Source organism: Phocoena sinus, chromosome 11 (genome assembly GCF_008692025.1).
Source record: "Phocoena sinus isolate mPhoSin1 chromosome 11, mPhoSin1.pri, whole genome shotgun sequence".
Classification (NCBI taxonomy): Eukaryota; Metazoa; Chordata; class Mammalia; order Artiodactyla; family Phocoenidae; genus Phocoena; species Phocoena sinus.
The window spans coordinates 96,214,136-96,241,991 of record NC_045773.1 but is presented as its reverse complement, the minus strand read 5'-3'; the positions used below and the strand labels follow the sequence as shown (position 1 = coordinate 96,241,991).

General features: G+C 42.1%; 1 protein-coding gene across 1 annotated transcript in view; it reads right to left on the bottom strand.

The window, feature by feature from the left end:
* The window catches only part of MAK (male germ cell associated kinase), a 42,002-nt gene that overhangs the window by 3,989 nt on the left and 10,157 nt on the right, over positions 1-27,856 (bottom strand). Inside the window, exons 5-13 of the mRNA XM_032648204.1 lie at positions 25,614-25,746; positions 20,776-20,947; positions 19,617-19,784; positions 15,417-15,728; positions 11,562-11,734; positions 9,245-9,393; positions 5,082-5,213; positions 3,343-3,417; positions 619-738 (exon numbers count right to left, since the gene is read on the bottom strand). Of these exons, the coding sequence (XP_032504095.1) occupies positions 619-738; positions 3,343-3,417; positions 5,082-5,213; positions 9,245-9,393; positions 11,562-11,734; positions 15,417-15,728; positions 19,617-19,784; positions 20,776-20,947; positions 25,614-25,746 (1,434 nt within the window). The remainder of the gene's footprint in view (positions 1-618; positions 739-3,342; positions 3,418-5,081; positions 5,214-9,244; positions 9,394-11,561; positions 11,735-15,416; positions 15,729-19,616; positions 19,785-20,775; positions 20,948-25,613; positions 25,747-27,856) is intronic.

Below are 27,856 nucleotides of genomic sequence, written 5' to 3'. Positions count from 1 at the left end.
AGCAGGTGACCTAATTAGTCATAGCGTCGGAGGGTGGGGAATAAAACTTCACCACCTAATATATTACAGAGCAAAAGCCAGTCAAAGTTCTGCCGCAGTTTATTTCTAAGCCCTAAGATGGAGCTGCAGAAGGACTACCCGTTAACTGATAGATAACAGAGTCTCAGCATCTGCTGTGCTCTCCGCTCCGTGCCAGGTACCAGGCGGGAAGCTCTGAAAAGTGCATCCTCGCACATCTCGTCGTGTAGCATAGTACACTCTTCGGAATTAGACAATTTCTATCCCAGCTCCACTGTTTACAGGCTGTGTGACCCTAGGTAAATTACTCAATGTCAGTTTCCTCATCTGTAAAAGATCTACCTTATCAGGTCATTGGGAGGATTTGGTGGCACAATCTGTGTGTCTGACCGAGAAAAACCACTGAATCAGAGGTAGCTCCTCTTATTAGACTCGCAAACCACATCTTTGGGAGAAAAATGGGACATTTTGCCAAAAACAGAACTTTAGTTAATAGCTGAGACTAATTTAAAAGTCCTCACTCAGGAAAGATGACTATAAACTTTAAAAAGCTCCTTTCTGATCAGAATTCTCAAAAACTGTATCTGAACTTGTTCTTACCTGAAGCTGTCGCACCGAGTGGTGCTAAGTGTATCCTCTGGCCAGCTGACCCCACTTCTTTTTTGAGAAAGGAAGGAATATATCCTGACTGATTGTAAGTAGCATAACTTCCAAGATTTCCTAGTGACGTATCATAAAGTTTCAGAGTCAGAAGGTTAATATTTTAAAGCACCGGAGAGTAACTTTGATTACAACCGCTACTAATTCTAAATTCTGTTTTGGGGGGCATCATCTGTATTTCATGCGCGGCACTACGGTTTTACAGATGTTCCCATTCAGTCCATATAACAACCCTCTTAGATGCATGTTACTATCCACACCTGACTTGGCTAACTTCTCGCAGTTAGTAAGTGACCAAATTAGAATGTGAACCCAAGGTATCCCCCTGAATGTACCCAGGTTTTTATGGCTCCACTTCTTAACCCGAAAGTATATTTCCTGCCAGGAAGCCCCCATCCCTGCGGTGCTCTCTGAGCACTTCTTCATCTTGTAAAATCACCCTGATAAGTGCACCTATCCTCATAGGGGTTGTTGTAGGGATTGAATGAGGTGAATGCAAAGCACTTAGCGTAGGCTCTGCTGTCCAACACGTGTCAGCTGTCACCATCCTCATCACTATTAGTGAATGATCAATCTGGGGGAAAATGTAAAGGCAGGAGACCAGTCAGGAGGGCACTGCTGTAGCTGAAGTGAGAGAGGAAGTAAGAGAGTCTGAACTTAGATGGTCATGGAGGGATGGAGGAGGGAACCAGCAGGTGTATGGGGTGGGAAGGGTGGGAAAGAGAGTAACATAAACCCCCAAGTCTGTAGCGTAGGTGACTGAGAACAGGATACAGGGGAAGAGTCAGGTGTGGGGTAAAGACCTGGTGCCCGTGGGAGATTCAAGTCACAGAGGTCCCGCAGGCCTGGAGATCTGGAATGATCGGGGCATGGCGGTGATGGCGCCGTGGGCTTGGAGGAGTCAGCTCAGAGGGACTGTGGGATGTGCAAAGACCCAGAATAGAACAGAACCCAGGGAACGGAGCACTAAGGGGGAGAAAAGAAAAGGACTCTGCTGGGGAGAGAGTGGAGAGGTAGACGGTAGGAATAGGGTCTGGAAGCTCCAGAGAAGACAGCGTGTGACGAGGAAGGAGTAGCAAATAAAGCAGAGGTCTGGTGGGGTTGGCACCGCCCTGGGATTTGGCCGCTAGCAGGACAGGCCGCGGCAGGAGGTGTTTCAGCGGCCCGAGGCAAGCTGAGGACAGACTGCAGTGAACTGAGGGGTAAAGTGGAAATCAGAGGAAAAATGAATGTAACTTCTCTTTTAAGGAGCCTGGCTACACCAGAAAAGGGACAGGTTTGTCAGTGAGAAGGTGAATCAGGGCTCTGACCACCTTGGTGGTTTCAAAGAACCGTTCATCTGGCAGCTACGACTGAAGCTTATTTTCACATGGTGTCATTTGACCACAAGGCTGGACTCTGCCTTCCTGTGTCCCTGACGTCTGTCACGGTGCTGTGTATAGCAGGCGCTCAACAAGTGTTTGCTCCTGGACCAACAAATGTCAAACGGCAATATTATTTATCAGACCCTAAAGGATGTTACACAGTAAACACGTTATCAGTTCATACGATTTTTAACACTGCTGAATTTTGCATAGGCATTGCTGCCTCATTTGTCCTTTCTTTTCGCCTTGAGGTACTCGTTCTAATTCACGAATCAGCCCTTTACTTCAAAAGACTTTTTGAAAGGGAAGTTCAAGGCAGTAATCCCATTCAGTAGCAGCCTGAGAACATATCTCCCGAGACATCCATGGCGGTCCAGTGGTTAAGACTCTGCACTTCCAATGCAGGGGGCGCGGGTTTGATCCCTGGTCAGGGAACGAAGATCCCACGTGCCACGTGGCATGGCCAAAATAAAAAAGATCTCTCCCACCCTCATCCCCATGACCAGAGCAAACACTTATTAAATGCTTATTGTGTGACAAAAATCCTAGGGGTGGTCGTATAATAATGCCTCGGTCAGTATTATTTCCTCTGTCTTACAGGCGGGGAAACTGACTTAGAGGACCCAAGTAACTCGTCCAAGATCATAAGGCTAGTGAGTGTCTGAACAGGGACACGTCAGGCTCTAAAACCCGTGCACTGATCGTTTACAGGATGCTTCTTCCTATTGGAGGAAGAAGTTGCTAAGGGAAAATGCATAGAAAATTAAGTCTTCTTAAATTATTTTGGCTTTTCATTTGAAGTGTCCTGTGAGCTGCAAATTTTTAGGTTGGAGCCAATAGTTAGCACTATTTAAACCACTGACAGCAAAATTCTAGGAAATCCATCATCTCTGTGAACTTGGTTAACTTTTTCTTTTAAATAATGGTTCATGCTCGGAAATCAGTCTCAGAACTTAAAAAAAAAAATTTCCAGGAATATTGATTATAAAATTAGAAAATATTCTTTTAATTATTTTTAGTAGATTTGCTTGATTTCTTTAACTTGTCATAATTAATTTAAGAAGACAAGCATAGAGCCTTTTGAGAGCTAATTACTCTTAGAATTCCAACTACCAAAGAAAGAGGTTCTTGGTGGTGTGGACACTTCTGTCTGCCCGAGTCCTGATCTGACCCCTAAAAGCAGGTGACCTTGGCCTTCGTAGTAGCCTTTTATGACAAGATTTGGGGTCGACGTTGAGAAGATAATTGGACAGGAGATTCAAAGAACAAACTGTACTCATCTACAAGGCCCAGAAATTACCTTGTGAGTCCTGTAATTTTTCAGGAAAACTTTCATTGCATGATAGTTTTTCAATTGGTTTAATTATGCTTTCTTCTAAAGAGAAGGCAGATGGAAGGAAAGAATGAACAATAAGGAGGATGTTATAGGAAAAGCAGAGAAAAAATGGATTCCATGATTAATGAAAAGATGCAGAAAGAAACCTTAAAATGTTTCTCCGAGAAAATGTTCTCAGTGCTGTCTCAGCTTTGATTTGATGTCAGTCGTATATTTCCCCGAGACTCAAAGCTGTGCAGCTGTCATTTCACCTGATTGTATTTAACCACTTGGTTCAGTGAATATTACTTTTAAATAAGAAAAAATTAGCAAATTGCAGTGCCACAGCACTGTTAAATGGATACAATACCCGGAGCGTTTGATGTCACATCAGAACACCTCAGGAGACTCCTCAGTTGCTACACAGTGACCCTCAAACTCTTCTGATCCAATACCACCTACATCTTTTTTAAGAAAGAACTCTCTACTTCTTCAGACACTTTAAACTGATATCTAAAATGTTTCCTCGTAAGTTTTACAGTTCCAGAGGATTTAACTTCTGGCATACTGTAATTAGAGACATTTAAAAATAAAACTATTACATCTCTCTTTTAAATATGATCAGTGGAATCTAAATACCATAGTGATTTTATGCTCACCAGTACTGACTTAAGAAATACATGACCACATGGGACTTCCCTGGTGGTCCAGTGGTTAAGACTCTGCCCTCCTACTGCAGGGGGCACCGTTCGATCCCCGGTTCGGGAACTAAGATCGCACATGCCACGTGGTAAGGCAAAAAAAAAAAAACAGAAATACATGACCACAGTCCTTTTTAACAGGTAGAAATGTCACATGAATCCCTTTTCTCTCTAAAATTTTATTTTCATTCATATGTCAGCTCCCAAATTTTATCTGAATATAATTTTAAAGTCTTTAAATTAACCAGTCAAAAAATGTGTATAGATTGAAACCTTTAAAAAAATTTGTAACCAACCATAAGTATATTAAAATACTTTTCTCTGGATTAAGTTAATTATAGTTAGAATGATTCGTTGTATATAATTTATCAAAAGAGATGAATATTATAGAATTTGATTATTAAAAGTGAAAAGTCAGATTTTTTTTTGAAATTCATCTCTTAATGAGAAAGATGGGACCTTTTTCAAGTGGTTCATGTATCCATCAATAAATATTACTTATTGCTAAAATCAGACAGGATTCAGCTTCATTTTCTTTTTTTTTTAAAGATGGGAAGCAAGGAGAAATCTTGTAAATGCATAGTAGGGAATGAAAGGTGTTTTGTTACAGCTCTGTTACTATAGTCTTTGAACACTACTCAGAGTTATAGATCAAATATCACGTAGTGATCTCATAAAAAATGATTTTCAAAAAAATTTTCATTTTATATTGGAGTACAGTTGATTTACAATGTTGTGTTATTTTCATAAACGATTTTTAATTATCTATTAGCTATAACTCAGGTTCTCCTTCAGTTTTTTAAAAGCTAAGAACTGGAAACCACTTGACTTAAAAAGGATTTATTTGTTCCCCAATCATCAGAGTTACTCACTTTCTCAACACTGACACCAATATACCAAACTAGTCCTTTGACTGGCACCCCACCTATTTTTACACTTTGGGGAAAAAGGAAACATTTAAAAGTAAAAATCTGCAGAAGGGAAACAGTGTAAGTTCATACTTTAAATGTAGTCTTGCCTTACCTGCATTACTCCCTTTGAAAGCAAGTTCTGCCCCCGTGGGTCCCAACGACTTAGGAAATAACTGGTTATTCCAGGTATATGGGTTCGTATCCTTTCCACTGGCTATCAAGGACACGTTCTTGGGGTTTACACCTTAGAAGAACAAAACAGTCATTTCAAAGGTTAGAGTGCGACCATACACTTGAAGGAAAATATATGTTCAAACTAGACTAGAAAGAACGCGAGGGAATGGAAATAAATTTTGGCTACAGTGTAGCAAATACTTGCTTTTTGATGGACCCTCACATGATCCTCAGCCCTAAATACAATAACCTGGAATCCTCACGGTGTCTTTTAGAAACGTTAAGTTATTTTCTGTAATACAAGTAATGATAAACATTGGACATTTCTTGCTAAATGTCTCTTAAAATTTGAGGTGGCACAAAATTTTTCTTCTAAAAGATATTTCCATGTCATACACTTATTTTGAGTGTTTGTTCTGTGCCAGACCCTTGAGGAACACTTGGGCTGGGGAAAACAGACATGTGGCCAAGAGCCCAGGGGAACTGAGAAGTTCGGAAGTACATGTAAAGATCCATCTGTGAAGCGTATTTGCATATCAGATATAGTAAAATATAAACAGCTAGTTGTTTATGATTTTCTGAAATCTGTGAAATGTGGACTCGGCCTTGGTCTTTGGTCCCAGTGGTCAAAGGGTGTTGTTTTAACCTAGTTTTAAGAGATTTGAGAACTTCCTGAACTTGCTTTCTTTTGACTGATAATTAAATTGGGTTCAGCTTAGCAGATGCCAGAGACATCACACTGTCTAAGCCTCTGGGTCATACATGTAGAGTTCTCTTTAGTGTAGAAAACATCCTTACCGAGGACTGCTATTAATGTAGAGAGAAGGTCAGTCCCTGTTTCAAGGGAGCTTTGACTTTTCCCAAAGTGAACTCCTTGGCAAGGTTTCACATTTATGAGACATATAATAATATTCCTTGTTGTTGTTGTTTTTTTTTTTGCAAGTTAGAAATCTTAAAATCACTTTTTATTTTCACATTTTCTTTCTGTATTTTTTTAACATCTTTATTGGAGTATAATTGCTTTACAATGGTGTGTTAGTTTCTGCTTCATAACAAAGTGTATCAGTTATACATATACATATATTCCCATATCTCTTCCCTCTTGCGTCTCCCTCCCTCCCACCCTCCCTATCCCACCCCTCCAGGCGGTCACAAAGCACCAAGCTGATCTCCCGGTGCTATGCGGCTGCTTCCCACTAGCTATCTACCTTACGTTTGGTAGTGTATATATGTCCATGCCTGGTTGTTCCGAACCAAGCCGCAAGGTTACCTGTCATCAGTTCTCTAAGGAAACACTCCATCAGGTAGATCATTTCCCTTTATTATAGGATATTGCTCATTATGGATTTTGGTTTCTAATAAAATACCTACAAATAAAACTATAATAGGCAATTCCCTGACAATAAAGAAGATGCACTAGGTAGCAATTACTCAGGTTAAAAACATCTTCACACACACACACACACACACACACACACAAAAGATATTTACCCCCAAAGAAGGTGCAAGGTCAGGGGAGAAGACTACAAATCTCTTTAGGTGAATACTTTTTATAAATACAGTTCAACAAAGAATGGGCCCTGAATGCTTAAATTTTTTTAATACGATTAGCCTTGCGATATCCCTAGTCTTTTTGTTTTTCAGTAAATACATACTACACTATTGAAAATAATTGCTTAGCTCTTTGTCTGTTAAAAGATTTCAATTTTCTTGAAAATAGACAATATCTGGAATTTTAAAACATGTATTAGTTTACAAGCTTTTCTGGGGTACCTTCTATAACCAAACACCATTAATTTACAAGCTTTTCTGGGGTACCTTCTATAACCAAACACCATTAAAGAGAAGCAAAAATTAATATACTATCATCCCGTCCCCTCAAAGGATATTAAAAAGTCAGTCAGCAAATATTTACTGAGCACCTACCACATGCCAGGCAGTGTGTGTGGCACTGGAGAAAATGTGAACAAAGTAGACCAGTTTCTGCCCTTGTGGCTCTTATAATCTACTCTAGTGAGAAGGGAGACATGAACAGTTATAGATAATTAGGTGAGTAATTAGCAGTGTGCAAATTATGCAGAAGAATCTGGTGCTGAGGCTGCAAAAAACAGAAGCCACAAAGCCAGGCTTCTAAAAAGGTAATTTTAAGCTGAAACGTGAGTCATGATAAGGACTTGGTAGGAGTTGGGGAGGTGTGTTCCTGGGGGAGGTGTCAGTGTGGGCAGTGGACCTGGGAAGGAGAAGAACTCGGAGTCCTCGGCAAGGATGGAGCAGGGACAGGGCGTGGCCCAGAGTGAGGCTGGAGAGGGGAGCAGGCAGCAGATCACAGGGGAGTTCGTGGGTCTCGCTAAGAAACTTAAAACGCAGTAGGAGAGGCACATATACAAATGACACAGGACGTTGGATACATTGGGTGGAAGGAAGGAATGTAAGTGATAATGGGACTCGAGAAGGATCCTCAGAACAGGGTTTCAAAAGTGCTGGGGCCGGGAGTGAGAGCAGAGGGCACCGCCGAGATGGTTAGCACCTCCGCTGTATACTCCATTTGCAACAACTACCTGTGATAATTAAGTACCCAAGGCTTACGGGGTGAGCTGATACATGACTGCAGTCCTGTCGTTAAGTAACAGAAAACAATCTCAGAGTCGTGCTCCAGTACACAGCCGGTCAGTAGCAGGTCAATAACTATGACTCTCGCGTCCCTCTCCCTGAACGTCAGTGTCACGGATCTGCCAATCCTTGTAGTGTAATGTCAGGCTGCCCTGAAATTACATGGTACATTTCTAGAGCTCCCATGATCCTAAAGTTGATGCTTAATAAGACCGTAATACTTGGCTTTATGGTAAAAAAAAAAAAAAAAAAAAAAAGGAAGGCCCCCAAAGATAATACTCTTTGTTATTCCTGAGGATATTCAGTGAAGTAACTACAGACCATAAATAAATGTCAAGGATCACTTCTTCTTTGCATTTCTGTCCTCTGCACTTGCTGGATCACGACAGGTGCTCAGTAAATGTTTGTCCAAGTGACTGAACTGAGCTCAGTTCTCGTTTCAGATCTCACCCAGCTCTAGAGGGGCCACATCTTTGAGACCAAACATGCCAAAATAGTACAGTCAGACTCAGGTTTAGATTTCCAACAGTTCGTTCTAATTTTGAGTCTATTTCTTAGGCTTCAGTTACAGCCATGCTTCTGACCAAGAGTGATTAGTAGAATTTGTTAGATCTTTCTGGTGAAAAAGGAAATGATCAGATGGGTCTCAGGTACCCTGAAATACGTTCCTGAAAACTGCATGAAGGGAGCAAACAGAGCTGGGAAAACAGGTGTCTGCTAAAAATTTTACAATACCCTCTCCCACCACCAGAGGGCGCACTTCTACAGCGAAGATGAAGCACTGATTTTATTTCAGTGAAATGGATTCAATTTTCTTTCTTTTTCAAACAGGGAAAAGTGTTCCCCATGAATCTGTGTTCTGGAAACTTTATTTATACCCCTGCTTTTGCAGTCAGATCAGAACTTCCTCATGGTTTCAGTACCGAAACTTACCAACTGGTGTCTTTGCACCTTTCAAAAGTGCACCCTCTCTTATGGTCTTAATTCCCACTCCTCTCACCGTCCTAGGGAACAAGTCATCACCCTCTCTATCCAGACGTGTGCAGTGGCCTCTTGACCAGTCTCCTTGGGCCCCTCGACCAGTCCCCTACCCTTTTTGAGGCCCTAGCGTGGTCTTCCTAGCAGCCAGAATGATCTTTTAAAAACACAAATCAGATCATTTAGGAAACAGTATAAAATTCTACCTCTTATAAGAACTGGTAATGGGAGTGCAGAATTGTTTGCATACAGTTTACAGAAGGCATAGCTTTGGTGGGGGAGGGTGGTATTTTCTGAAGCATCCTCGCCATCTTGATTGGTGGCTGCCAGGCATTTCCTGAGCAGACTTCACAGAGGCAGGAGGTCCAGAAAAGTCCCCGGCAACAGGCTGAGCCCGCAAAGAGCGCTATGATTGTATTTCACTGGTGCCCTTTCTCCAGAGATTCAAAGACCCTGGAGCGTGACCTATTAACTATTCTAGTTACCAGGAAACATTTTATTTTCTCTGCTTACCTGGAAGGTATCTTGATTGTTTCAAATAGTACTGTTTAGCTGTTGAAGCAGTTGACAATTCCGAATCAGATTTTAGGGAAATAGCAGGGGGTAAGTTCTTGTTTTCCTCTGTTGAGTGGTTGGGGCCTGCAGGTACGGACTCTGGAAGCCTTGAAAGTCAACATAAAGTAGCATCACCGGGTGAAGAACGGGAAGATGACGGCTGCTATGCTCTCGCCCACCCTCTGCCCATCTTTCCAAGCCAGTCAGTGGTTTCCATCAGAGACCTTCTGCTGATAGGAGCATTAAATGACAGCCCCTCTCCCCGAGCAGATATCGGGCAGTGCATAGAATCCTTCCTAATACTGGACAGTATGAGGCAGAAAGCTTTGTAACTAAGCAGCAAGTTGCCTGTGTGCAGTATGTTTCCATTTTTCCTGCGACTGCCGCAGCTGTGGATTTGTGATGTGGGAAGATGGCATGTTGGAAGGGAAGAGAATCACAGCCATCTCCAGCTGGCTACTCCAGCAGTGTGTAACCACTAAGGTTGTTAGAACACGGTTTAGGCTGGGCTAAGAGAACTGAAGTGGGGAAGTGTTAGGAAAGTCCCCAAACAGAATTTCCAAAGAGCCTAATGACATACAGAGACATCACGCATTGGTTGAGATGTGCCTGTTCCCCAGAAGGCAGAATCGACTTGGGCGGTGGCGAGCGCCTGGCTGGGTGCCTCTGTCCCCCAGTGCCCGGCCTCCTACGGCCCCAGTTCTGTGTAGGAACGGAGGCCTTCCGGCATCCAGGCTTAGCTCTGTCTAGTTCCCGAGGCCATCTGTCCGAGCGGCAGCCTTCACTGCCAGAGGATGGGGCTGCGGTTGGTTTTGCTGTCTGTCGCTCTGTGTGCAGCCCTGAACCACGACCTTCTCTCCCACCTGTGACCGGGCCTCTTCCTGTGCTGAGGCCTGGCCCCCCGGCCAGCTCTCGTCACCTGTCTGACCCCAGGCCTCCGCGGTTCCCCCCGGGAAAGTCCTGCTTACCACTTCGACCCCCTCAGGGATGGACACTGCTGTGATTGGCCCTTTGGACTGCTGGCCGCCACTTTGGGGTGGCCCTGGACACAGGGAGCCCCCTTCATTAGAAACAGCCCTACTCATTTCCGGCCACTGTGTTTACACCCTGCTTTCCAACACTGGCTAAAATACCCTATTTCTAAATGCCGGGTTTTCCCCTTAAAGAGAAATACATATAGGACCAGGAAGGGTGAAGAGCCAGTCTTCTGATCTGTCCCTTTGGTTAGCACCTCAACGCTTGTTACACCCTCGTGCCCGGCAAGATTGGAAGTGGCTGAGAGGTGTAACTTTCTGACTTAAAAGTGTTAAGCAGGGGCTTCCCTGGTGGCGCAGTGGTTGAGAGTCCGCCTGCCGATGCAGGGGACATGGGTTCGTGCCCCGGTCTGGGAAGATCCCACATGCCGCAGAGCGGCTGGGCCCGTGAGCCATGGCCGCTGAGTCTGTGCTCCGCAATGGGAGAGGCCACAACAGTGAGAGGCCCGCGTACCGCAAAAAAAAAAAAAAAAAAGTGTTAAGCAGGTTTATTCTGTTTCTTCTCAAAGATTGGGGATTTTAGGGAGGAGTAGCTGTGGCACTTGGGGATCTGGAAATTGACTGACTGAGAATTATCTCCCCACGGAAAGTCTTCATCTACCTTCAGAGGTATGTGTACTCCAAAGTGAAGGCTTCTGCGCCGTGCTGTGCCAAACAGCTACGAGAGAAATTTCCCTGACTCCTGCGTCATCTTTTCTCCCTGTTCCTCTTCTGTTCCAAGGCGGGGCAGGGACGAGGAAAATATTTTCCCAAAATATTCACCCATCTTCACCTCAAAGTTGAATAATGCACTCATGATGATGCCAACTGAAAAGGGATTGCTAGAGATACCAAGCTTCCAGGAAAAGTTCAGAAAATGATCAAAAATGTTGAGGACAGCGAGCAAGTAAATGATTAACTCTGAACGCCACCACCAGAGGGAGCCATTACCTTTGTAGACTGTGCTTTGCTGTCTGAGAAGAGGCATGTGGATTTCAAATGGGAATTATGGGGATCATAATTGAACAGGGGACACGAAAAACTGAACTAGAACTCCCGCTACACACGCTTAGCCTCTGGTGCTGGGCATTGTCACTGTGAGGGACTCGGAGTCTTACTTTTTCAGAGGTGAGCACAGAGGTCTGGATTTGACAGGAAAAACAACATAAGCTGCTTCTTTTAACATGTACACTCATTTATACGTAATGAGTAAAGTTGATGCCTGATGGAAACATATTTTCCCGAGAAATGTGAAATCTTACCAAGATGGAGAATCTGTTTTCCTCGTTTCTTTGAAAACGCGCATGCTTGGCTTCTTGGAATGGGAGACCCCGAAGTCACATTCCTCAAACTCTTCCCAACCGTCTTCAGCCTTGAACACAGCCTGACCCCAACGCCTCCTGGCACCTTTATGGCCCAGAGTGCCATTTGGCTTCTGTGGTGGGAAACCGGTGTCGTCATCTTTAATCGGGTGCTGAATGCCTTTTATGTGCAAGCTATTATATTTGAGGCTAAGAGTCCCCATCCTCAAGGAGCTTTCCATACAGTGAAGGAGATAACATATGTACATATTTAAAAGTATTAAGGAAAATAGGTAGCACATGCTAAAAATATGATAGGAAATTGAGAGAGGACAGATCTCTGTGAACTTGGGTTGGGGGAGACTTGAATACGTAGGCTCAGAATTGACTCTTCGTTGATGTGTAATCTGGAAACCTGCCGCGTGTGGCTGTGTCTCTGGGCAAATGACGTAACTTTTCAAAGCCTTAGTTTCCTTCTCCTCAAATGGCGACATACAGTATTTATGTAATTTAGTGTTTTCGGATTTGATGGTAAAATACATCGAAAGTTTTTAGGATAGGGCCTGGCACATAAGCGTTACTGTAGGGTAGGTGTTATTGCTGTGGTTGTTATTCTAGAGTTTGGAAGAGGAGATGCGTAGAGTACGGCTTTTTAATAGGAAGGAGCCAGAGCGTGTTCCACGGGGAAAGGGCGGAGCGGACTGCGTTTACTGAAGCAGATGGTTCGTTTTGGGTGGAGGATAGGGTTGTAAAGACAGGCCGATGCTATATGATGAGGGGCCTTCATTGTACGCCTGGGACATCGCAGCTGTCCTACGGGCAGTGGAGAACACTGGATGTTTTTGAGATTAAAAAGTGATGTGATAAAGGCAGCATTCGAGAAAGGTGAGGCTCCTCAGATAGGAGGCCTTTGCAGTTAACAGTGGCACGTGGTAACGAGCCACGGATTCATGGTGGTTGGAATGCTCAGGAAAGAATACATTTGCTGTTACCAAGAAAGAAAAGGTCTGGACTTCTTTTCTGTCTCTCCGAACAGAGGTCAAGGAGAGTGTAGCAGACACTGCTTCCTCACTAAGATTTTGTTCAGGGCAGCAATATGCCCACGTAAAAGATCTGAAATGCCAGCCTCCCTTGCAGCTCTGTGTAGCCATGGGACACGACCTAGCCGGTGAGTTGTAAGTGCAAGTCTGTTGGGAGGGGCTTCCATGAGAAACAGTTTAGGCTCTGCTGGCCTGCGCCAGTGTCTTCCACTCTTCCCCCCTCCTGGAAGGCAGATGCAACCCCAAAGGAGCAGCAGCCAGCTGTGGCCACAGGACCGAGAGCCACCTGCTAAGGAGGGCGGTAGAGCAGGAAGACAGAGCAGTCTGGTTCCTTTCATGAGCTGCACCAGCCCTGGCTTACCCACCACCCACCTTCTCGCTATGAGAGGAAAACAACCCCTCGTGGTTTAAGCCACAGTGGTCAGGTTCTGTCGTAAGTCACTGAATGTAATCCTGTTGGACACAGAGAAGGAAAGGCAGGGATGGCTTTAAAAATGTGAGCCTGACTGTCTCAGAATGGTAGCTCTGTTAACAAAAATAAGGAATGAGGAAGAAGACCTGGTCTGGGGCAGACCATGGGGTGGTTTGGGGGCATATAAACTGAAAAATCCAAAAGGCAATGGGAAATTGGGGAATTTGGAAGCAAGGTCATCAAATACAGCTGTGTTTGAAGTAAGACGATGCTTAAAGAATGGATATGCCATTGCTTGAAGCTGATGATGCCACAGTGATGGATGATGAACAAAAAGTGGTATTTGCCAACTTTTATTGCTTGGTCAGAGAGAATGAGCTCCAGACTAAGGAGAATAAGAAGATCTAAAGCCCCAGGTGAGTAGAGTTAATGAAAAGTCATACTTGGCTGAGTCTGAGACTCTTATTATTTCATTTGAACTGTATGTTAGGGTCCTGCTGAACAATGCCAGTAACATCAAGTTGTCTCATGTCTAAGAAGGTTGGAAAGGGATAAATATTAATAATTTTTATAAAGTAGAAGGTGGATTTTTGCAAACTCCACATTAATAAGTTTGGTACCAGATGAGGGCAAAGATTCTAACATCAGTTATTAAAGAGAAAGTTTTTGAGCCCTAAGGAAAAAAGGTGGTAGATCACACAGGCCACCATTTTTCATAAAAAGCAGACAGCGAATGCATAGTCTGTATGGCCTTCAGCAAAGGAGGTGACAGGGTCTTCTTTCATGCTATCAAAGAGATGAAGTAATGAAACGACAACAAAGGAGCATTAGTACTGTCATGGGCTGAATGTTTATGTCCCACCAAAATTTATACCCCAACTCCAATGGGTTGGTATTTGGAGATGGGGCTTTGGGAGGTAACTGGGGATGAGACGAGGTCATGAGGGTGGGACCCTCATGGTGGGATTAGTGCCCTTAGAAGAAGAGAATCCAGGGAGCTGCTTTCTCTCTCTGCCTTGAGGACAAAACAAGAAAAGGTGCTGTCTGCAAATCAGGAGGAGGGCCCCACCAGGAATCAAGTTGGCTGGCACCTTGATCTTGGACTTCCCAACCTCCAGAAGTGTGAGAAAGTAAATTTTTGTTATTTAAGCCACCCAGTCTGCGGTATTCTCTTATGGCAGCCTGAGCAGACTGAGACAAGTACATAGTTCAATAATCTGACCAAGAGTACTTATTAATGAATCAGTATCCATCTAGAAGAAGGTTCTAGTGGCTTGCTATCCCAAGGGCATATTGCTATCCTGTTCATCGTGAAGGTACAGGAGGAAAATAATGAACAACCATTCCATAGCTGGGCAGAATGGTTAAACTGAGAAGACAAAATAAGGGTTCAAAAATACTTATTAGAAATGTGAGAGGTAAAAATAAGGTCTTCCAGTTTTTGAATCCTAGAGATCAAATACACAATGAGAGGTATAGAATATGTGATTGAACAGAAACACTTGTACAAAACAGACTTGGGAATTTTAGTTAACAGAACGCTCAATCCCAGCTCCGCAGCTCATTAGCCATCTAAAAATTGCGGGCTAGTTTATTGGGTACTTTAACTTAGTGAATGCATACGAGAGGGCGGGAGGGTGTTGCATAGTGCATGGCACTTAGTAGCTATTTAGTAATGTTAACTTCCTTTCCTTCCCTCCCAGTGTGAGTCAACATTTTATGGGCCTTCCAAGAAAAAAAAAAAGTAGTCCTTGATGGCACGAGTGAACACAGGTTCTGGAATGTTGGCGGTGATTCACCCTGTTTCATGTTTCCTACCTACTGTCTGCCTCTGGTTCTGGCAGGGGAAGCAGGAGGGTGAGGGGACTCAAAGGCTCCTTCAGACACAGGAACCGAGGGTCACTCAGTCATCGGTGAATGACATCCCTGTGGAGTACGTGAAGGAACTGAGGGTGTTTCTCTTAGAGAAAGGGGCAGATAATGTAAGGGCGATTTTCAAATATCTGAAAGGCTGCCTTTCTGGAAGAGTGATTAACTTTTTATTAAAAGCTACAGAAACCAGATTTGAGCTCAGTATGAGGAAGAACTTTCTAGTAGTCAGAATTGCCCCAAAGATAATGCGGACTCCTCAAGACCCTGGAGGCGGTTCAAAAGCAGTGTGGACAATTATTCATTCATTCATTCAACAGATATTTGTTGATAATTTTACCACGTGCCAGACACTGTTTTGGGTTCTGGGTCTGTATTGAGAAACGAAACAGACGGACATCTTTTATATCTTCCCCAACGTGTTTAGAATGCCTAGAAACAAAATCCTAATGGAACCAAACCGTCGCATCTAAAGTGTCATTATGGGCTACTTACGGTTGGCATGTTTTTGACGATACTTGGAAATAGTGTTGGTGGCTGTTTCTGTTGATTCTGCTGCTTGGGCGGTTGCTGGACACCCGTGTTCTGTGGCGGCTGGATGGACTGCAGTGGCTGGTGGCTGTTTTTAGGCTGGGGCTGTCCGGCAGTCTGGTCACTTACGTCTGGCAGAGGCGTAGGTTCTAGATCAACTACAGGTGGCTTTGACTCTAGTGGTTGCACATGCTTATTTAAAGTCTGTTTCGGTTCCAGATGATGTGAGGAAGGGCCTAATACTTGACCGACTTGAAAATATGGGTGTTTCAATGCCTAAAGAAGCATGGAAATAACAAATGGAAAATGGTTTCACCGAAATTTATTGCATATAAACTCTTGTCCAGCGCTGGACTAGGCATATATCCCTAGTCTAGGTAAGCTTCAGAGATTTAGAAAGCATCCAGTTTTCCCCTTATGTGATGACTTTAAAAAGATACCCAGACCAAAAAAATGATTTGAGAAGAAAATTTCATTAAAAAAAATGAAAAAGTACATATTAGTAGAAAGAATGTATAACTCACTTGTAATTTTAACATCCAGTCAAGGCAACTGTTCTTTGAAAGACTCTGTGTAGAACACAAAGTCTAGCTTATAAGCAGTGGCTGAATTTGATGGATTAACTCAAACTAAAACACTAGATACTGATAATGTTTTAGACTCCATAAAGGCATTAAGAAATGAGTTAAGAAAGCCTTCTACGTAGTTTATTTTAAATGATTAACTCTAACATCATATAAAATTCAGGGTTATTTTTAGCCTAACTACTAGCAATAAAAAAAAATTCTGAGAAATTGAAATAAGCTTTAACAATATAACAGCAAAGAGAAAGTACTTATGGGAATAAACTGTACAAGTGCTAGGAAAAATGGTCACTGAGTTTTCACTAGATCAGTCATCAAATCACTGTTACTGCATGGAAGTGGGGGGTAGGGGACAGAGCTGGTGACCATCTGGGTGACACAGGCTAGAGCAGTGGTTCTCAACTGGGGGTATTTTGCCCCTTCGGAGACGTTTTTCTTATTGTCACAACTCGGGGGCTGGGAGGCGCTCCGGGCATCTAGGCACGCTGTCAGGGATGCTGCTTAATATCCTACAACGAACAGGACAGCCTCCCCACAGCAAAGAATTAGCGGGTCAAAAATGTCAGGAGTACCGAGGTTGGTGAAAACTGGTCTGCAGAGTGTCTGAAGTTCTCTGTGCAGCTCAGCTGTGGATACAGGTCCCCTTCTCAGTACTGCATGTCTGGGTGGGGAGGGAAGTTCCCAGTTCTGCTGTTTTTTGTGTGTGTATCGGGGAAGGGGCTGCCCCTTAAGATAACGAAGCCCTGTTCCCCTGCACCTCCTGCCCTAAGCCAGTACCCGCCTACGTGGAGGCGTAGCCCTGACCCACAGTTAACTTCTCAGGCGTGCAGGGGCAGATTTTAGATGGACAGAGGTAACTCCTGTAACTTAACCTCTCCCTGTCTCCCTGCTTCCACTAAAAAGCAGGGCAATGAAATAGTAAATAAGGAAGAGGTGAAGGGCAGGGAGGTGTATATTTTGGCAGAGGTAGAAAAAGTGTTTCTTCTAAGTTTCCCCTTAGAAGCTTTGTTGTGTCCCCTACCACACCTGGTGTGTGTGTTAACTACACGGACATTGCTAAGTGGAGCTCAACAACTGTAGACGATTTAAATACATCAGTACCTGACACATAGAAGGCACTCAGGTTCTGGATTAAGTAGCCCCACTGATTAGTATGTCACTATTCCTAAGTCAATAATGTACATTTTGGAGCCAGAAGCCTTATGAATGTTTTGTAATTTCAGGGCTTCATCTGTAACTTTTCCTCTTTAGGATACCAGCTACCATCCTTAAAGAAACAGAGGATCTTTAAAAAATAATAACTTCTTTTTTCCTGTTTGTTAAGGGAATATTGATTGAATAGAATTAGGAATGTATAGAAAGTTCTCAAGAAGAAATTAAAATCATCTCGAAAGCCGACACCAGGAGAAAACTACTGCTCACATTTTGATGTTTCTCTTTTCAGAACTTCTTTCTAGTCTTTCAGATACATACACATATATAGAGAGAGATTTTACCTTACACAGACTTGCCGCTTCTGCAACTGTAAGTACCTCATGCCGGTACCCCACTGTTGTAATTACTATCACTTCACAGATTATTTTAACGTTTGATAGGGCAAGCTGTCTAACCCTACCACTGTGCTCTGATTACTTATTGCTGTTCAAACCTGTCTTGGCTATTCTTTCCTATTTGTTCTTCCAGTTGACCTTTAGAAAATATCGTCTCAAATTAAATTTTTTAAAAGCCAAATAATTATTTGGTTTATTTCAATCCTCAATTTACATTTAAATAACAATAAGAATACCATAAAGCCTGTTATGACTTTTTTTTGTTTTGTTTTTTGTTTTTTTGTTTTTTTGCGGTACGCGGGCCTGTCACTGTTGTGGCCTCTCCCGTTGTGGAGCACAGGCTCCGGACGCGCAGGCTCAGCGGCCATGGCTCACGGGCCCAGCCGCTCCGCGGCATGTGGGATCTTCCCGGACCGGGGCACGAACCCACGTCCCCTGCATCGGCAGGCGGACTCTCAACCACTGCGCCACCAGGGAAGCCCCTGTTATGACTTTTTAAGTTAAGCCCTTTGCAGATAAAACCATGGCATTTTTAAGACCGTGAGACAGGATTCATCTGTAGGTGTTGAGGGTATGGTCACAAAGGAGCCAAGCACGGGTATCACACACTGCCCTCTTGTGGGAGCCGGAGAGGGAGCACGACTGCAGTCCTGAGGAGGGATGCTGCTGCTGTGTCGAGGGAACCCGAGTCCTCTACACGGTAGGAGGGCGTCGGAAAGTCTACTAGGTTGTCTAACTGAAGAGATGCTCTTTTATTACCTGGGACAGGTTTCTTCCTACTTAGCTTGTCACGTGCCTGAATTTTTTTTTTTTGACTTTTACTTTCTTCTTTATTCTTTTAAACTATGAAATGAACACAAGCTCATCATAAACATTTGGAGTCATCCAGAAAATACAAACCATCCTGTGCAAATCAGGTCAACATTTTTCTAATCCTAAATCTGATTTTTTATTATTTCGTAGTTGTCTTTCTAGCCCATTTCCCACCATTCCCCCATTCCCATTCATCCTCCAGTTCTGCCACTGCCTCAACGTTTAGAGCTCTATCACTTTGCCAGAGAAAGAAGGGAAAGGAAGATGCTAGATGGAAAAAAAGTGTGAGCAAATTCCAACATTTTTAATGCCTAGTGTGAATGTCATTTCCTTTGCAAATTCTTCCTTAAATTTTACCACCATCCTTCCTCTGGGTGGAAGGATCATCCCTATACATCTCTCTGTTAACTGTCTCTAAATTATCAAAGCCCTCTGTCCCCCAAAAAAGTGTGGTAGAAAATTGAGTACTTGCAGAATGTTCCACCAGGCCAGGAAAGGGGTCGTATATTCATATCTGAAATTCCAACCACCTAACGTACTACCAGGCACTTAGTTTCTTAGTTTGTGCTCAATAAATATTGAAAGAATAGTGATTTCAAAACTTCCTTGAAAGGTTATTGAAGTGGACATTCATTCTCTGTCCAGAATCCATTGTGCCTTCATAGCCAACCACTTATTTCCTTTGGTGGTGGTGGAGGGATCGTTTTTCTCCTAGTGTACGTCATCTAAGTGGAATAGTAAATCCAAATGCCTCTACCCCCACCTCAAAAGCCAGAGAAATACAGCTTTATTCCCCCAGACAGTTATCCTCACTGTTCAGTTTTCTAAGGCTCTTGTGGCTTAAACAACAGAAATGTATTTTGTCACCATCCTGGAGGCTAGAAGTCAGAGATCAAAGTGTCGACGTGCCTGAATTTTTACCATTAGAGATTAATTCCTTTCAACCTCAGCCTCCACAGAGTTCCTCATTTGAACCACAAAACAGAAAATCATTGGAGTGGCTATTTTTGCAATTCTCCCAAGAATCTTACATGCCTAGAAGTTAAATCATAACATACACTGGATGCCTTAAGCTTTAGGGCTTAATTCTCTTGGTAAAACTCTGGTTGAAAATAGACTTGCCTTTGTAAAGAAAAATATCCCCGATATTGTAAAACCTCAAATTAAAAAAACAAACAAACCCCCACACACAACTATACCAGGGAGATCTGTCTTACCTGGCTTGCTGTTGGTCGTTTCTTTGGATTCCAACTCAACATTTCAGTCATAAGCTGAATAGCTTCACTACTGGCATTGGGAATAAGAGTTTTTAAGTTTATAGGAACACACTGGGGAAAGCGGAAATTCATAGAGGATGCAAGCTGGTACCCTTCCGGCCAGTCACTCTGTTTAAGGAATATGTAAGTGGGGGAGGGGAGGCAATAAGTAATTTGTTTTTAATGATCAATTTAAAACAGAGTAATAATATAAAAATCACTTGTGTATGAAAATTTTAATGTTGACTCATATAAATAAATGTGAAAATGAAATACCAGACCACATACACAATTCAGTGCTATAAACAGTATAGAAAGAACAGTGAGTTGAGAATTAGGGAAAAAATGAGAAAGCACTTTCATAAATTTCAAAATGTTAAACTCTGGTCTTTTGGATCTCGATGGTGATGATGGTACCCAGGTGGCTCTGAACAAGTAAGGACAAGCGATGTACAAAGACACTGATTATTACAGAGATCCTCATTATATGTTATACATTGCATCCAATGTCAAAAACTGCACATAGCTGGGAAATGAGTTACGTTAAAGCTTTAATAGCTGCGTTAACTTGAGTAATTTAACTATGAGGCACACGCTCATTTACTTCAGGTGTAATTATACAAACTTACACTTATTAAATAAGTGCATCTCAGAAAGTGAAGTCTGGCTGAGTGCAATGGTTAATTGAAAAGTACTCAGTTCAAGAAATTAAATATCCATGGCAGAGGTATATAAATGTAAACAAGAAAAGGTTAAGAGAAAATAAAATCCAGGACACCTGGCATTAATGCGTTGATCCCAATGGACATTCACAGAACACGTAGGAAAGAGGCTAAGCATGTAGTCATCGGCTGGTCATCAGACCAAAGTTAAATACATAGAATTCTAAATATAGAGAATTTTCCCTTAAGTTCTTAAAGGAAGGTAAGCCCCTTTTCTCTACAGTCTGGTGGGATTCTGGCTTCTTGCAGCCCTCATCCCATCCCAATACAAAAAAAGACTGATGATAAGAAAATTAACCCTTAAAGCGTAAGCCTTTTTGAAAATGAAAATATCAGCTAGCTGCCCCAAAGTTACAAATAATCAAAAGTTATAACAACTTAAGGACAAAAGTACTTACTTTTTTGGGAGTCCCTAAAACTTGGCAAATCTTAAAGATTTCATCGACCTCACTTGTCCCTGGGAAAAGTGGTCTTAACGTGTATAGTTCAGCCATTATACTCCCAACAGCCCACATGTCAATGGGAGAGCTGTAAACTGAAGATCTTAATAAAACTTCAGGAGCACGATACCTGTGAAAACGGAAAACAAAACAAAACAGGCCATTGTGCTTGTAGTTTCAGAGGTGGAATGGCAGTAGGATTTTGTTTGGTCAGGCATTTCAATCGAGAACCAGGTATTAACTGCCTTCTGTGTATCAGGCATCTATCTGCACAATGTGTTGGGATTATATTGACTAGCACACATTTTTCCTGACCACAAGCAAGTAGTGGCGCTCAAGACAACTATAAACGAAATGTCCAAGTGGCCTAAGACAGGGACTCCAACAAATAAATGTGGAAATGCTATATAATACATTAAGAAAAGGCAGAGAAGCTCTGAATGGAAGCAGATACGTTCTGAATGGGAGCAGTCGTATAATTTTACAACGCATTAAATCCTGATATATTCACATGAAGGATCGAAAACAGAAGATTAACAAAGATTATCCCTGTGTAGTGAGCTTTTTCCCATTTTTTTAAAAAAAAATTATTTTATTGAAGTATAGTTGATTTCCAATGTTGTGTTAATTTCTGCCGTACAGCAAAGTGATTCAGTTATCCATACATATACATTCTTTTTTGTAGACTTTTCCATTATGGTTTATCACAGGATATTGCATATAGTTCCCTGTGCTTGTTTATCCATCCTTCTTTGGGCTTATCTGTTTGAAAGCGCTGATTCCTCAATTGACTCAATTCCTTAATTGATAATATTTTTAATTAGAAAAATACTGTTTATGAGGCAAAGGTAGCTGGTGGAGGATATTCTCAATTTTTTTTCCATGTTGAAATGCATAAATGTTTCAGCCTAAATGCTTTGCAGTGTTGTCCTTTGGCTTCCATTCAGAGTAGCTTTCTTGGACAGCTTTGAGATATAATTCACATAACATACAATACATCCATTTAAAAGCATACAGTTCAGTGGCTTTAAGTATATTCACAAGAGTTGTGCATCCATCATCACAATCAACTTTAGAACGTTTTCATCACCCCCAAAAGAAACCCCACACCTCTCCAATAGCCCTGCGCTCCCATTTCTCTAATCTGCTCTCTATCTATGGATTTGCCTGTTCTGTCACTTCACATCAATGGAACCATACACTGTCTGGTCCTTTGTGACTGGCTTCTTTCACTGAACATGTTTCCAAGGTTTATCCATGTTGTAGCATATATCAGTACTTCTTTTATTTATTGCTGAATAATATTCCATGGTATGGCTAGACCACATTTTGTTTATCCATTCATCAGTTGATGGGCATTTGGATTTTTCCCACTTTTTGGTTATTATGAGTAATGTTGCTGTGAACATTCGTATACAAGTTTTTGTGTGGACGTATGTTTTCATTTCTCTTGGGTATATACCTAGGTGTGGGGTTTTGCTGGATCACATGGTAACTATATGTTTAACCACTGAGGAGCTGCCAGGCTGTTTTGTACCATTTTCCACTCCCACCAGCAAATGAGGGTTCCAGTTCCTCCACATCCTTGCCAACACTTTTTATTATGTTTTGATATTTTTAGGAGACAAAATTGTTTTGAATGTTTTGCCAAATTTAGATACTGAAAACAAGTATTCTCAATTTCATTCCATTTCAGTATAGAATCTAAATTTACCCAGTTGAAAATAGAAGCTCCTTAAAAAGATTCTTCCCTGCAAGAGGAGATTTTCCAATTCTAATTATACATTTAAAAAAGATAAAACTAGGGCTTCCCCGGTGGCGCAGTGGTTGAGAGTCCGCCTGCCGATGCAGGGGACACGGGTTCGTGCCCCGGTCCGGGAAGATCCCACATGCCGCGGAGCGGCTGGGCCCGTGAGCCATGGCCGCTGAGCCTGCGCGTCCGGAGCCTGTGCTCCGCAACGGGAGAGGCCACAGCAGTGAGAGGCCCGCGTACCGCAGGAAACAAACAAACAAAGATAAAACTAGTACACTTTGAGCTCTTATTTAATTTGTTCAGTTCCTCCTTTGCTTTTGTAGGGATAAATATCATTATCTTCCTGTTTGCAAACTTCATTTTCAATAATTGCAGTTTCCCATAAACTTCAAAAGCTTTGGGTTTTTGGCGTCCATTTATCAAAAATTCTGAATGAAGATTTCCAAGTGATTTGAAACAAAATGTAACCAAAATATGAAGGGATTATTTACAAAAAAAGCTAGATACCACTGTAAATCATTTAAACTGACTTACAATTCTAAAATTCGAATGACAGACGGCAGAGGGAGGAAGCACACACAGCCGTGCTGCAGCCGTTGTTGTAGTCAACATCAATAGCATCACAAAGATTCTGCAGTGCGGCTACCCTCTGCGTGTATGTGTAATGTGTAAATTCTGACAACTGCAGCTTATTTTGATCGGTAGAATGCAAATTTAGCAGCTTATTTGGATGCAGTTACAAAATAGATATGCATCTTAACCAATCCAAATAAATTTCTGCTTTCTGGGTTTCTTAATTTAGTAAGAATACTGTTTTTTGTGATGCTAGACTTCACTAAAACTTGTATTACCATGGCAAAAATAAGTTTATTTTCAAAGGTTTTAAGTGAAGTTAAATAGCATTCATAGTAATGTCAGACATTTCACTTTTCAAGGAATGACCTTCCAAAAGCTTCACTTTGATTCTCCGAATTGTGATGAAAAAAATCAAATGATTATTAGAAATAAGGTAACTGATTTTTCTCTTCGAAGCCAGTTGGAAGGCACTCATTTAAAACTGGCATTGTTAATTAGCCATGTGTTGAAGTGTGAACTTGGTTTATGTCACCAGATCGGACCAGGGAGGAATCGGGAAGCATACAGCGGAGGTCGATCAGACGTGTCCCAGCTTGTTTTTTTTTTTTTTTTTTTTTTTTGCGGTATGCGGGCCCAGCCACTCCACGGCATGTGGGATCTTCCTGGACCGGGGCAAGCCCCCAGCTTGTTTTAACGAAACTATTGATAACCAAGACTGTCCGCAGCAAACCGGGACATATTGTCACTCTTTCCAGGCTCTGTCCTCAGACTTCTTTTCTTCTCTAACCACACTCAGTCCCTTAGTGACCTCACCCAACCCTGTAATTTTTTAACACTGAGGTGTCCCAAGTTTACGTCTCCAGCCCAGCCCTGCTCCCTGAACCCCAGGTTATAGGTCCCACCGCCTACCGTGACATCTCCCCGTGGTTGTCTCAGAGGCACCCCTCAACCCGAAACACAACTGCACCTCCCTCCACGAGCTCCACAGCAGCCCCGTCTCCATCAGGGCTGACTCCAGCCCTCTGGCTGCTCATGGAAAAGACCCTGAAGTCTCTGACTCCTTCATCTTATTCCCCACATCTGCTTCACCAGGAAATCACATCTGCTCTATTTTAAAACACACCCAGCATCTTACACCTGTCACCACCTCCATGGCCACCAGATCCAAGTCACTGTCATTTTCTGCCCAAGATAGTGTAACAGCCTCCTCCTTGGTCTCCCTGCTTCTGCCTCTGCTCCTCTAGACCCTTTTCAGGACGGCAGCTCAGAGCCCTCCAGGGGCCCCCTGGTTCTCTCCGATGAGCATGACACCCCAGTCCTTACATCCGGCCACCCCACAAAGGCTCTGACCTCATTTCCCGCTCCCACCCTCCTTATTCACTCTGCTCTTTGCAGAGTCCACGGTGGCACTCCTGTCCGTAGGCCTTTACGCTCAGCATTTTCTCTGCCTGAAAGCCTCTTGCCTCCCAGCATCTCCGCAGCCAGGCATCAGTGAGACCGCCTGTTGAAAACAGCAACATACCCCCTCCCTCCCCTGTCTCTTCCAATCCCCTGTCCCTTTCCAGACTTAATTTTTCTGTATAATAACATGTAGAGATGTATATGTATCACTATCTGATACTCAAATATTCTTAATTGTTTTTATTGGAATACAATATACGTCCAGAAAAATGCACATGTCCTAAGAGTACAGCTTGCCTAATTTCCACAGTTAGAACATAGCCATGGGCCCAGCACCCAGACCAAGGAACTGCGTGTTATCAGCTCCGCAGAGGGACCCTCCTCTGCGCTCTTCCAGTCACTACTGCCCCTACCCCGACCACGTAACTGCTATCCTGACTTTTAACAGGTTCGTTCTGGTTTTGTACTTTATATAAATGGAAGCACGTAATATGTGCCCTTTTTCTGTTTGGCCTCTTGCTCACAACATTGTATCTGTGAGATTCATCATATTGTTTACGTAGTTGTAGGCCTTTCATTCTCTTTGCTGTGAAGTAGTCCACTGGGTGAATATATATGCCTCTGGTGATGGACATTCGGGTAGTGTGCAAGATGGGACTGTTACGTGGCTTGTGATGAACGTGTGTATGTCTCTCTGTTGGTAACTCAGGACATTATTTGTTTATGTATTGGCTGTCATGTAAGGAGCATGAGGCAGAGATTCTTTTCTGTTTAGTTCACGTCTGTGTTCCCAGTGCCTAAAATAGTATCCAGCACATAACAGGGGTTTAGTAAATGTTTGTTGAATGAATGAATGGATGCGTGAAATCCTTTTTCCTTCCCTTTTCATTTATCACAAGAGTCATGAGGCAATCCTTCTCTCTCTCCAAAGAATATTAAAAAAATTCAGTTCTACATTTTGCTTTAAATACTTGATATGGAACCTCCAGAAGGATGTGTAACGATCTACTGTAGGAAAGCGTCAACAGAGACATATGCCTCTGGACCGTTGCTAAAAACTACTCACCATCTGGTGGATACATAGTCAGTATACGGTGGCTGTGACCTTAATTCTCTTGCAAGTCCAAAGTCGGCAATTTTCACAAGTTCTGGGCCCATACAAAGCAAGTTTTCTGGTTTCATATCCCTATGAAAAAAGCCTTGGTAATATAGAGAGGAAAAACAATAATAAATCATCGTATCTAGACATATTTGATTTACTAACAAGATAGCTGAGCCTCTCTGTTCTAATTAGGAAGGTGAGCTTAGGAAAAAAATAAACCATATTTATTGTCTACACAGTGATGGGAGGTGGGGACCCTGCTTTCAAAATAATTTGGCGAGGAAGTTCATACAGTATGTATGGCCATTAAAAATAAATATCCACATGTGTTTCTATTTGTGGATCCGGTGAGTTCAGGCACTGGGTTAGATACTGCCACATTATGACTATCTCCGCTAATTTGAACAACACCCTTAAGGAGGTATTATGATCACCAGTGGGTAGCAGATGAGGAGGTTGAAGCTTGGAGAGAAGCAGTCCAGTGAAAGCTCAAGGAGCACTGCATATCAGGCTTCAGTCAGTGAAGCTGGTCTTATCACTGCTCTACCACATTGTAGTTTAACCTGCGATTCCTTGAGTATAATCACTTTGAGAAGTCCATTAAACACAAATAGAACGCCACACATTTGAATCAACTCCTTCCTTTAAAATTATTTAACAGCTCAGTTCTCCCCTGGTAGCTGCCTTGTTGAAACAACCCCAATAATTATAATGCTTATTTACCAATTTAATATATAAAATAAATGGCTAGTTACCAAAGCTACATGGCAGCCCAATGAAAATGAGGGCAAATGTCTTGCAAATGTCTAAGGGGTAGGTAATGCACACTGGTTGTACACAGATGACTTGTATCCTAATGACTATGCAGGGTGGAGAATTAAGAACAGGCCTGGTCATCAATTAATTGTAGGTGACCGTCATCATCATCAGAGGGTTTTCCTGCAGATTTGAGCTAGGAAGACTTTTCTAAACCTAAACTTTTTTAACCCCTTCAAAGCCAGCGTGGGCTCTCCATGACATCTACAACAGTTTTGTACTCTGCTTACCTGGTACTCCTTACTCAAAATAGATACTGAGATCCATCCATTTCGCTAACTTCCAAGAGAAACACATCGTAATTTCATAATATGAAGACAGGAATGGGAGCACGTGTGATGGTGAAATGACATTAATCCATAAAATCTTAATTAAACCACAGTTGAGGTTTTCCCCATCCTCACTAATATAAATATATTGGTAACTTGGTCCTAACTTTAACTAAAATATTAGTCCATTTCTTTTGACAGCTACTGTTTTTAAAATATCTATTTTCTCAAAGGATTACATCTGAGATGTTTACGAACTATGGCAAGAATAATTTAGCTTTTGTAAAAATGTCTATTGTTCTTGGAGTCTGGTTTCCCAGATCACTATGTAGGCACCTATAAAGCCAACTCTAGATTACTCATATGTTACTTACTTTCATCAACAATTTTTAAATTCCAAGCTGGTTTCCTCCTTCAGTCCCTTATGCTCTGAAGTTGCTGATAGTTGATAAATATCCAAGGAATCTAAGCCAGTTTTATTACTAGCCTAAAAAATATCAGCAAAACACAAAACTCTTTCCAAAAATCAGAGAATTCCTGAAGCTTTTGGTTTTCCACATCACACTTGCTTCCATTAGCATAAATTAACGCAGGCAAATATCGAGAGTTAACCATGCTGACCAGAGTTTAAAAATGAGTTGAAGATCAGGAATCCAATATGAACAAGTAAAATAGCATATATCCTTTACATTCCATGTAATTAATAAATGACTGACTTTTATCAATGGATTGTAATATATTTTCATGGGTTTTAGGCTTTTAAAGACCTTAATAGTTTACATAAGACAAAAAAACCCTGGGGATTCAGGAATGTTCTTACAATGTTTATATGGAATTCTGCATAGCATTTCTAGAAAATAAATTATTTCCTGTAGCAGTTAAAAGAGAAAGGAGAAAAGAAAATATAAAATATAGGATGAAACATGAGAGGAGACTAATAATGGTGATTTTTGAATGCCTATGTGCAGAATACAGCAATGGTATGATATAAACTATCCTAATTTAATATCTAAACATCTAGTGATGCTAAACTAGAATCATTAAAAATTAATGATCATTAAATCACTAAAATTTTTCGTAATAATATTAACTTTATTTTGGTTTGATAGATAACGCAAAAAA